This window comes from Botryllus schlosseri, chromosome 2, assembly GCF_051294905.1.
Source record: "Botryllus schlosseri isolate E-star chromosome 2, Bs_hap1, whole genome shotgun sequence".
NCBI classification, from domain to species: Eukaryota; Metazoa; Chordata; class Ascidiacea; order Stolidobranchia; family Styelidae; genus Botryllus; species Botryllus schlosseri.
The window spans coordinates 6,049,481-6,062,220 of NC_137237.1; the positions used below are offsets into that span (position 1 = coordinate 6,049,481).

The 12,740-nt window shown below is 40.8% G+C and overlaps 1 protein-coding gene across 1 annotated transcript; it reads right to left on the bottom strand.

Annotated features, from left to right (window-relative positions):
- Positions 1-3,957: 3,957 nt before the first annotated feature.
- LOC145433171 (uncharacterized) lies at positions 3,958-8,298 on the bottom strand. Its single transcript, XM_080310126.1, has 4 exons — positions 8,100-8,298; positions 7,958-8,033; positions 5,027-5,141; positions 3,958-4,183 (listed from the first exon to the last, which is right to left on the bottom strand). Exons 1-4 carry the CDS (start codon positions 8,231-8,233, stop codon positions 4,113-4,115), a joined length of 396 nt encoding a protein of 131 aa, XP_080166252.1. The 5' UTR covers positions 8,234-8,298; the 3' UTR covers positions 3,958-4,112.
- Positions 8,299-12,740: the final 4,442 nt, after the last annotated feature.

Genomic DNA, 12,740 nt, shown 5'->3' on the forward strand with positions numbered 1-12,740 from the left:
ATCATCACCGATCTCGTTATGGAACGCAGACTAGATTAGCACAGACAGACACCGGCTTTTGCGTGAGATCCGCAATGATGTGGGTAGGCTAAGTATCAGATCAGCGCGCATCTCTACCATACTCGACCTCGAAAACGAAATAACTGCCTCAATCATTGAGCGTCAACTTTAAGACTTGGCACCGCGTTCGATACTAAAATCAAGACATACCGTGCAAAAGCTCATGACAGATCTAGGTATGGAACATCGTTAAAATCAATAGAGACCAATAACGGCTTTTGCGTAAATCTGTTAGCGATAAATGAAGAGTCAGCTCTCACTCGACTTTGGAAACGAAATTACCACCCACATAGTTCAGTGACAAACTTAAAACTTGTTACAGCGGTCGATACTAACATTAAGACTTACTGTGCCAAATGTCATGACCGATCTCGGTATGGAACGTCAAAATCAATGGAGACCAATGCCGGCTTTTGAGTAAAATCTGTTTGCTGTACAATGTACATGATAGATCAGCACACACTGAACTTCGGAAACGAAATTACTACCCTTATCTTTAAGTAGCAAGCCTGAAACTTGGAGCAGTGCTAAATACCACCTTCACGACATATCATACCAAGTTTCAAGAATTATCATGGTGCGAAACACCGTCAAAATCGACATATACCAGCAAAGGTCGACTCAACGCATATCATGGTAACCGAGTTCAGATATAGATACGATTGTTACATCACACCTTAAGGGCGACAGGCATAGTTGCCCCACTTGCTCGGCCATTTTACGAATAAGAGAGAGTAAATCACCGTTTCTTTATTGTGCGCGGCTTTGAGAGAATAGATAGTGAAAGCTTGTTATGAGCGCTACCGGGGCAAGCCCCGGCTAGGCATTCACAAAGCGAAAACACAGAAGAGAATTCGATTTTCGCAGAGACTTCGCTATGTATGGGCATTTGTTAGCGAAAGCACAAGAATAATGCGGGTTTCGCTGTGATCTCGGTATATACTGATTGCTGTGCGTCTATAAATGGTTAAATTGTTATTGAACAGAATTTTAGGTGGGGCAATGCCCCAGTTGCCCTATAGGACGAGCCGCCACTGGCTACAAGTATAGGTAAAACATATTTAAGAGTAAACATGCTCTGTTACTGAGTATCTCTGGCTATGATGCCATAGTGCAGCCTACAGATGTTGTTGTGTGTGGTGTTCATGATGGTCACGATCATTTGATATCATAGGCCGATATTCTTTGTTATGATTCCATAGCTGCCGACTTGTAGCTATACTAGCTAGGGTTGCATTTAAAACAAAAATCAATTTAAAATAAACATGTTTAAAACAATGCCCTAATTAAAAACATGTTTTTTATTGTTTTTTTGGTTTTTTCGAGCCATGACGTCACGAATATTAAATTGTGACGTAATAGTGGATTGACATTGACAATTGAAAATATAGGGTAAATATAGCTCCTTTGGCGAAATATCTGTACTAAAAATGTTGAACCGACTATTTTGAGGGTTCCAACCATCCCATGTCGATATACGTCAGCTATATCGGGTGGTAATTGTCCATAGGCTCATACAACATGTTTTTTGGAAAGTATTTGCACACTTATGGCATAATTTTACAACTTAAAAAAACGTAATTTTTTTAAATAAGGCCTTTGTTTAAAACACTGTTTAAAACATGTTTTAAGCAAAGTGTTTTAAAACATCGTTTGTTTTAAATGCAACCCTACTTGGAGCAGGGCCCACTTCGACACCGCCTGCGCGGATCAGATGGCGAGGAGGAGCCTACGGGGGGAACTAACACATGTCAGATATCATTTTAGCATCATCATTAACGAAAAGCAGTTACTGGAATCCATTCGTGAATTGACCGACTAAATGATAGTTCAGAGTGTTGTAAATGTTACTGAACTTACACGATTGTTTTAGTTAGTTCATACATTCAACGCGTGAGTTATTAATACACTGGTTTTGATTCATAATATTACCAGTTCATTTACTACAATCGACCATTGTAGACAGAACGTCCGAGAAAATTTCATGAAATCTTTTGGGATACTAGCGCTGAAAAGGTTAAGAACTACTGCTCCAATCTATTTGTTTTCACTTTGATACCATTTGGCTGCATATCAATGCTCGTTGCTCATGCTCACGCCGTTTTCGTTATTCCAGCTACAATTCAATTTCCCTCACAGCATCTTCCAGACTATAGTATAGTTGAGTAAGCATAACTCACCGTTACGCCAGCTTCAGTTATAGTTTTAATGGTAACTAACTGGGATATCTGCTACCATCGAAAGTCACCGTGACGCACGGTACCGCCCTTCTATATATACTCTGTCGGTAAACGGAGCCGCCTGAGCGAGGTCATGTGACTATGATACAGTGCAATGGCAGGTAAACCTGAAGGAACCAAAATAATATTTGGGTACCGTGGTGAAAATTTGTTCTTGGGCTGTAAAACTAGGACTAGTAAGTAGCCCATACTACTAACCTAAATCAAGGGTTCCCAACCTTTTTTACATCGTGAGCTCCTCTGGAAAGTTTATAAAAATCAATGCCCCCTATTTCTTCAACCCTTGTAAAAACGAAGGAAACATCATTTTAATTGGAGAAAAAAACAGTTGTGTACAGTTATAGTGGAGAGGATTTAGAGATGATAAATAAAATTACAGTGTTGGGATCAGGTCACTACCTTCGAGTCACGAGTCATTTCGAGTCATTGCACATTTTGACTCGAGTCAAGTCAAGTCAATCGATTTTCAAAGGTGACTCGAGTCAAGTCAAGTCAGTCGTTTTTTGGAGATGACTCGAGTCAAGTCAAGTCACGAGTCAAGTCACAATTCAAGTCAAATTGAATTTTCGAAGTACGAGTGATGATTCAAAGTCATTACATTTTGCTAGCTGTGTGAAAGACAGATTAATAAATCATTTATCTTAATCGAATAACGAATATCTAGTCAAATATAAATGCAAAACGACGGTGTATCCCTCACGTACACGTAGAACTGGTACGTGAGTAACTGTACAGCTACCTACTACAGTCAGTTCTTATCAGCCAAAATATAGGACCTAATAAGACGATTCGAGAAGTTACAACAAATTGATATGGTACAATAGCCTACACTACCCATCTACATATCCGTGAGAATATAAACGCACGCAATATATTCGTTCGATTTAAATCATACAAGAGGATTGGTAAATGTGAGCACTGGGCAACGTAAGCATTGAGCCGTCTAAGAAACAGAGACACATTGCTATTTACATTAATTTTCGACTTTGCGGTCAACTTATTTGTGATCTAACAATAGAGGAACCTTGTAACGTACAATCACTGAATGACTGGTTGTTCTTACAAGTGACACCGGCGTATCTCGAACAATCCGAACATACACAACATGCAGTGATTTATTCGACACCGCTTACTTAATGACTTGAAATTGACTCGTAAATTTTGCTCCGAGTCACGAGTCAATGCACATTTTCGAAGCTCCGAGTCAAGTCAAGTCAAGTCATTTTTCCAAAGTGACTCGAGTCAAGTCAAGTCATACGAAAAAGTTGACTCGAGTCTGACTCGAGTCATCCCAACACTGAATAAAAACAGAATTACTTTTCATGGCTTTCTTGAAAGCTAAACGATTGTAAATGTTCGCTGTGAACACGAACATTTGACGTCAGTTTACGTCACAATGCTAATTCCAAGGCACATCAGTTTTTGCCTCCTCTTTCTGTTCTCGTCTATATAAGATATTGCCAGAGTGATAGTCGTCGTAGTACATTTGGTATCAATCGAAACATGTCACTCATGACGATGTGCAGTTGTGAACCTATTGCATATAGGCCGCGGCTAGCCCTACACCATATTGAATCGCAATACCTGAACACACACTGACACACAGACTGTATTTCTCGTAGTGTTGGTGTATCAATACAGACAAAAGCCCATCAGATCGCTTCCGGATGCGAAAAGTAAGTATCCATTTATTGTCATTGAAATATTCTGCATACAATTCAAGGCGCATAGGCCTGCACCAAATGTAGTCTGCATAGCATCCGAATAAGATTTTCTTGGTTACACCGCATATTATTGATAAGATTGGGATGGTTACTCAAGAAGAGACGAAGTAATCTTCTGTGCGAGTTGGTCGCTTGCTCTTTGTTGTTCTTTTTCGTCATCTAAATTTAAGGGGTCGTATATTAATGCAGGGCGGCATTATGGATTAGTCAATAATATTACACTAAATGCACCTGCGGAAATTGACCGTATAGCGCTCAAGACAAGAGCCCGCAAACGGATATTTCAAACCGGTATCGAAATATGACATATTTCAACTAAAAAATCTAATTAATGACTCTGATTTAAAATATGGGTCAAATAAAAGTTTCAGTTAGGTATATTAAAGGTCCAGCGGACTAGGAAAGTAGTACTTCCAGTCCGACAATATTGTAGTTCAGAAAACACAATTCTCAGCATTTCAACCACGAGTTGAGCTGGTATGTACCTTGTAATTACCCCCAACAGTACTCAAAACCCTCCCTGGTATGGCCTTCGTAAATACTCTGCCGGTCGGGAGCATGACAGTACCAGCGCTAAATGGTTGACGGAAATGGACCGAGAGAATTCAGATTTTAATGCGGCCATATTGGCGATGCTTATCGCAATCAATAGAAGACAACATTAATGACCAAAGAGCGCGGTTTATGAAGGGTAGCTGGATAATTCCGATGTTTCTACGGAGCGCGATACGTCGGCTTAATAGACACCGCGTTTAATTCTCTCGCTCTCTCTCACCATATATATATACATATCGAATTTAGTAGCGCAGCCTAGTTTTATTCTAATGCTGCATCACTATAGTTGGTAACAGGTTCGAGCCTGGGACGGGAGTGGACTGTTGTATAACTCAGCGGTCCAGGAATAGTCCATAAAGTGTCAAATGATTTCACACGTCAAAGCGCCGTCATTTCTATGCAGCAACACGAAATGCTAGTCATTTTAATATTCCGTGGAAAGCTCACCCATGGCAATCATCGATTCCAAGTCTCTAATCGCATCGTTGACATGTTCATCGCTCATTACGTTGCTGAATTGTGATTTTACTATGTCTAAGGCTTGATCATACGTGTCCTGGTCCTGAAATGAAGTCGCATGAAACCATGTTGAGTTTGCCTGCGCGGATACGAGTAGGATATACTTGGAGAAAGCGGACAAGGACGGCATAGCTTGGCAAAACGGCTGGAGTAGGCTACTCGAAACCGAATCGAATATACCGATTTTCTTTTATTCGTGTCGGACAGTGAGAATCGATACATTCGAATAACGACATTATACGCCCATCGTTACTTAACGTTCTTCAATCAACATCAACTATTTTGGATGAAATAATTGCTAATTACAGTTTCGATGCCTTCATCGCACCACGGCAACCCTGAAGTCTCGATCGCACGATCACATACGTCAGAACAGGGCACAGTGTAAATGGACTTGAAATATTTGCCTTCATGGAATAGTAATATACAGTTTAATATATGTTATAGACCAGTGGTTCCCAACGTGGGCGATTTGGCGGTCTAGGGGGGCGAAAACAACGAAGGGGGCGATAGGGAGCGAAAACGAACGAAGGGGGCGATAGGGGGCGAAAACAACGAAGAGGGCGATGGCGCGTTAAAACGGCTATATGGAGTGAGAACCAAACTCCAAACCCCCCAATTAGGGGGGGGGGCGAACTCGAAGGGGGCCCAAAATTATTTCGTGAATTAACATAAAATATATAGTAATTTTGGCATATATCTTAATTTTTGGGTACCCTTCCCCCAACAAATCATGTCTAATTACTATTTAGGGGTCCTACCTTTTCCAACACACCACACTCGGCTCTACCGGTAAATCTGATTACGTGAGCAGAGAGAACTTAAAAAATCGATAGTAATATATATGTAATTCCCTACCATATTGACCGATTCAAACATGAATTATATAAATTTGTCACGCTTCGCGCGTTTAGATGAGATACGGTGACTCACCAAACAGTACATGAAATAAGGTATAGCTGATATGTAGCGACAAAAAGCCCACTGGCGGAGGGGGGTCTGGGGTTGGGTTTACCACCGTATGGGGCCCAAGACCAACGTTTGGGGGGCTGACGAAGTGCTCTCACGGTCCTGATTGGAGTCAAGTTGGAGAAAAGACTTTTTTTAGGCAACTCACGAAAATTTAGCTGCAAAATAGTAATTTCGAGTCAACTCGCCGGTGATCCCAGTTTGTAAACCCATTTTTCGGTTACCAATATTTGGGGGGCGATGATGATCGGCGTGGAGCTTCAAAGGGGAGCGATGAGTCGAAAAAGGTTGGGAACCACTGTTATAGACCTTATACTTTATATGCCATCCTACACCCAATTAATGATCATATCCTGTAAGGTTGCTGCTATAATAGAAGAGTAAAACGGTGTACGATGGGAGCCGTGTACATTCTGGTCGTATTTGCCTCTTTGTTCATATACACCTAGGATCATGGACGTGAAGCCTCGACAACCCGAGTTTCGATACCCCCCCCCCCCCCGCAATTTGGGCTCAAGATATTATTTTGAGAGACTACAATTTTTAGGGCATAGAAAGTAAAGAAGGCTACAAAGGACTCACATACCAGTTTTTCAGAAACTAGACACTATATTAGTTTATGAATTATAGCAATTTGAAATTTTAACTAACAAAACTGTACCTTTATTTATCTATCGCATGTGGAACAATGCTGTAGAACAATGTTCACTTGAACCACATGTCTTTGCAATAGTCAATACTAGGGATGGTGTGAACCTCTTAAAGGTTCAGGTTCGTGTGAACGCGAACCTTTTTGAAAGGTTCTGTGTGAACACGAACGTGAACCTCATGACGTAACGTTACGTCATATTGCTAATTCCAACCCTATCTTACAATGAAGTGATAGCTTATATCAATGTACAATTGTACATGGTACCTAGCGACGACTCGGGCCACACCAGGCCACAATGCCGAAGTAGCCTACATGTTGGCGTTTTAAACGTCGCTAAATGTATCAACTGAGGCAATCGAAGGATATGATACTCCTATAAATCAATATCTTCTGTCGCTTTGCTTACAATTTCGACGAGGACTTACCAGGGAATATAAGCTTACGCCTTAAGGGTCTAGGTCAGACCGGACAATTCATTCGGCGTCTGAGTATCGCTACATTGATATTGAGCAGCGTGTAAACGGGTTTCTATACTTGCTGCCGATACTACCCCATTAACAAGTTATACAGCAGTAGCCAACACCTCAATCGCAAGCATTTGATTTTAATGATGCAGTAAAGATATGAAGTCAAGATTGACCCCGTACGCCTGCTAGATTTTTTTGCATCAAAAACGATATCAATCTCATTGATTGCTTGAATAAGCATCATTCGCTGACTACGTATTTCGCTAGGGATGTTGTGTGATTGCGGGTCAAACTCACAGCAGAGAGTCACTAAATATTCACAAACGGAAAGCTGGATATTTCGAGCAAATTTTTGTAACAAAGCAAGTAAGACTTTTGAGATTGTCAAGGTGCATGCTCGTTTAGTGTTGATTTCTAACGCTGCCAGCGCCATGCATAGAGTGGCCCACAGTTGAAATGCAATAAATATAAACCAAAGATGTTAAAATGAAGTGAAAATTTTATTATATGAAAAAGGTTCACAGTGCAGAACCTACCAAGGTTCTGTTGTGAACGCGAAACTCCAAATTTCCGAGGTTCGCACACAGAACGCGAACGTGAACCTCACGTTCACACCATCCCTAGTCAATACCTTCTTTCAACAGTCTAATTTGTAACAGTTTTTGTGGAGATCGCGATTCGTCAGAGGACGGAAAGCATTTCGCGTAGTTCATCAAGTTCCAAAACTAATTACTGATACACCAAATAAGAACCGCCGACAGGCATACGCACCTTCGCTTTCAATTCTTTCATGGTCTTCAAGAAATCTGCATCTCCGGCTAATGCTGCCGCTGTCTGGGCGATTTCACTGAATGTAAAATCCTGACTCGAAAGACTGAATCATCACACTAAATAACGGTAATCGAGTACTTACGGGTGCTGAGCAACGTATCCCAGTCCACTCTTGAGGCCACTCGTAATTTTGTGAAATATGCTACCAATAAAGGATTCACCTTCATTTATGCTCACGGCAACGACAAGCAGAAGAAGCGGGACGCGGAAATTCATATTGATAATTGCTACGGTTCATGCAACGAAGTTCGAACTGGATCAATGGATAACTCGTATAGAGTCGCTCATCTTATAGCTTTCGGGGTTTGTCAGGATTTCCGCTGGCTTCAATCCGAACAATAGTTCATAGATTGCGTTGGTTCTGTTCGTTCATTGTGAGATATACCGGAATGAATGCTCTAGCATGTGCTGTACGTCGATTTCGAGAACATCTGCATTTCCTAGTAAGTCCTGATTTTAATCCAACTGGTGCTATCTCCCATTCGCAAACGAATCTAGCTAGCCACCAATATTCGATAAAGAAGATTATTATTTTTTACTTATCAAAAAAGTAAAATTTCATCAAAATTTTAGGGTTGGGCCAGAAAAATGTCAAAATTGTTTACAAAGTAAAAAGTTTCATTCTAACTACATTTCGTTGGTGTCGTAGAGGATGCATTGTCGGGGTACTTATCAATTGACATATTACACCTTGTAGCCTACTGTATATAGGGCCTACTGTTACAGATGGCTCCTTATCTACTCATTGTGAATCACAAACCAACGAATGAAGCAAATAAGTTTACATGTCGTGTTGTGTCGCGTCAACACTTCTAAAATCGAGCGAAGATTTTACTAGCTCATGCCGATATCTCAAATCCGAATCTGAAACTTTTCTGTTTGGTCTGGTGGACATTGGTTCTTATAGCACAGCGGTTCTCAACGTACGGATGGATCGCGAGATGTAAACAAAACGCAGATTTGGGTTGCGGTGTATACAACGTTGTCGGTGTGAAGCAACAGGTGTGTTACTAGCACTCCAGCAGCATATACTGAATTTCAATGCTGCCAACAAACAACTACTGCTGTTGAACGTTTTCTTTTCTATTCTTGTCAAGCTACTTCCTGAGGACTGACAGTTCCAATCAGAAATGCAGAAAAGTACTACAATTATGAAATAATGAGGAAAATGTCTAATTTAAATATTTGAGTGTAGAGTCTTGCCAGAAGGAAGTTTTTTAATGTCAAAAAACGTCAAAATTATCATTTGTTTAGTGCGAAATCTTCAGATTTCTAGATAATAGAATAATCGACTTTCATATTAGTTATTACACTTACGTTCGATTGCATGATGCCTATATGGTAAAGTCTAGTTCAGGGCCGGGCAACATATGGCCCGCGGGCCGGATCCGGCCCGCGACGGCATTTTGTCCGGCCCGTGGGCAGCTTCCCGTCTTACATGATAATGTGGCCCGCTGCCGATTATAGTCTGCCGAGATTCCCCACTACTTGCTTACTACGTCAACTTTTAGTGACTGTGTGTATATTCGAGCGTGAGAGAGTGGAGCTTACGGGTAAGTTCGTCGAAGCATTTACTATGTACTTAACCCCAATGTTGTTTGTGGTAATCATGGTGTTGGTCGACTGCAATGGCCATTTACACCAGGCCGTTATTTCTTATTTATGATTCCTTAACTGCTAACTGGTAGCATTGCACACGTCCAGGCTTTTGTGAGACACCACTTAATAGTTATGCCGATGAGATGGCAAGGAGGAGCCTAGATAAACCTCCAACACTTGGGTAGCAATTCCAGAGTCGGACTCGAACACACAACACATTGGGTTTTGTAGCCGTGGATTATACCACAGCACTATCCCGCCAGCTACTCAACCCTAATATCTTGGTAAATTTGGGATACCGGGCTTATCGAACAACTTAAAATCTTAATTTTTATGGATTGCACATTGTGTTGATTGATCAGAGAGAAGCAGACATGGCGGTGCATGTATGACAGTGGTTCTCAAGCTGGGGGGCGTGAAAGCATCTGAAGGGGGCGCGAAGTCACAGTTAACTGAAACTTTTTTCGCGCTTCGCACAATTTACCTCAAGCGCATGGTGTTTACTCTATCTATTGTCCTAATTTCATATTTGAGAATTCTTACATCAATAGCCATTACGTTTAATGCCATCAAACTATCCGATGGGATGGCTAGCATTCTGATTCACCTCCTTAATATTTGTGATATCACGATAAGGGGCGCGCGGAATTTTTCACTATCAAAAAGGGGGGCGTGTTCAAAAATGTTTGAGAACCACATGACAATGCTGTTCTCAAATCCACATTCTCTTCGTCGTTATCGGCGAGAAATTGCTTTGAAATAACATTGCTTCGTTAAAATACTATCATTAAATACGATTTATTCCATGTATAATGTATATGTGAATAAATGGGCAAATAATGTATTGATTCAGCGATCCGGCCCGCCAAGTACTTAATTTTCCTATATCCGGCCCGCCGACTGGAGAAGCACGCGGTCCCGTTCACCCGTTTAGTCATGAGTGACGCGATTGTTTTTGACATGTCCAAAAGAGTCAAAATTTTGTCGAAATTATAGCGTTAGGTCAAAAAATTGTCAGAATTGTTTGCAGAGTCAAAATTTCTATTGCAACCTGCATTTCGTTTGTATCGTATATGTTTGCACTGTCGGTGAACTTATCATTTGACATTTTACATATTGTTGCATACTTTACAGGCCTGTAGTTGTAGACGTTGTCAGCCCATTTTGAATCATAAACGACCAACGGCATCAAATAGGTTGACATGGTGTTATGTTCAATGTACCGCAATATGCTAACCGAAAAGAGACTGCATGACCATTGGTACTTATATCATCATTACCATTGGTTTATTAGCAAATTTATCAGTTCAATACACCACAAAAATGCGATACAATGAAAAGATAGCGAGGTGTCGAAGCGACATTGAGTAGTCTATGTAATCAGACACCCACCTTGTGCTAGGCGATGTATAGAGGAGGCATGCACACTGAATGAAAAGTAAAGAAGATAGTATAGAAAAAAGCAATGGACAAAAATGGGGTGGCATGTCATGGAAGGCGAGATCGATAGGTCAGTCGTGGTCCGGTAATCTTGAGGATGCACTATTTAGTAGTAATTGCTTGTATTTCGACTTGAATGTGGGCATGCTCGTCGACTGTGGGATAGCCAGCGGGATACTGTTCCACACATCAGGTGCGGCATATTTGATGGAGCGATGATCTTTTCGGTCGATCATATGATATTTGGACGACGTGGACGCGCGTGTGTTGTACTTGTGCGCTTTTGATTCCGAGGTAAAAAAAAGTCATTGAAATATTGAAATATTATCAAGACGCGCATGTTGCAAAATTTTGATGTAGACAAAATTTTCAGAATGAAGCAACTACCACCAGTGTACGCACAACTTCAGTGTTGTCAGCCAACAACTACTGCTGCTAAACGTTCTTTCTCCATTCTTGGCAAGCTACTTGATAATGACAGACACTTTCTACCCGATAATGTAGGAAAGTATGTTTCGTTGTACTACAACAAATTTTATTTGAATATGTTTGTTTTTTAGTCACGAGGAAATGATCATGTTTTCGACGAACACGCATATTCCCGTATACCTATACGTTCTACAGGTCGATATTCCATTGAATGACAGGAAGCGTTGATTCAGTCTGCGGAAACCGTCATCCTAATTCTCGGATACCAAAAAAATAGATACGATATTCAATTGCACCATCTGCTTTGTTTCGATTGCTCAGTATTATAATACGGGTTATGTATTTCTCAGTAATGCATTATGAGATTTCAATGAATAGGTATGCATCGGCAGCCATTGTTGTTCGCAATATGGACTCGGTGAAGTAGAGCACGACGCTTGATTCGATTCCAATTTATAGGCCACCAAACAGTAGACATCTACGGTTCGATAACGTAACCGAACGCTGCTCTTATGCGTGTTCTGAGCATGGAGAAGGCAATGTTGGGATGACTCGGTTCATGACTTGACTCGAGTCAGACTCGAGTCAGACTCGAGTCAACTTTTTCGCATGACTTGACTTGACTCGAGTCACTTTGCTAAAATGACATGACTTGACTTGACTCGGCGTATCAGAAATGTGGATTGACTCGTGACTCGGAGCAAAATTCACGAGTCAATTTCAAGTCAATAATTAATCGGTTTCGATCTAAGTCACTGTATCTTGCATATGTTCGGATTGTTCGCGAACGCTGGTGTAACCCGTGAGAGCGAACAGTCATTCAATGATCGTGCGTTTTACTGAGCCTCCATTGTTCTTTCACAAATAAATTGACCACAAACTAAGTGATCGAAGCTTACAGCTTACGTTGTCGTAAACTAGTAGTAAAGTAATATAATAGAAAATTATCTACATTAACCAAACCTCTTGTTTTATTGATTTCGATTTCGAATATAGTTTATATACTCCTCAAGACCTCAACCATTGGCGCAGGCTCGAATTGTATCATATCAATATGTAAATGGGTAACGGGTAGTGTAATGTATTGCATCTTATCAATTCGTTTCTCTATTCTCTATTTTGGTTGGTAACTATAAACTGAGGCTAAGTATATGTGAGCGATACAGCGCCTTCTTGGGTGTATATTCAACTCTTATGTTCGCTCATCGGTTCAAAATCAATGGCGACTCAATCTGTATTTCAGACAGCTAGCAAA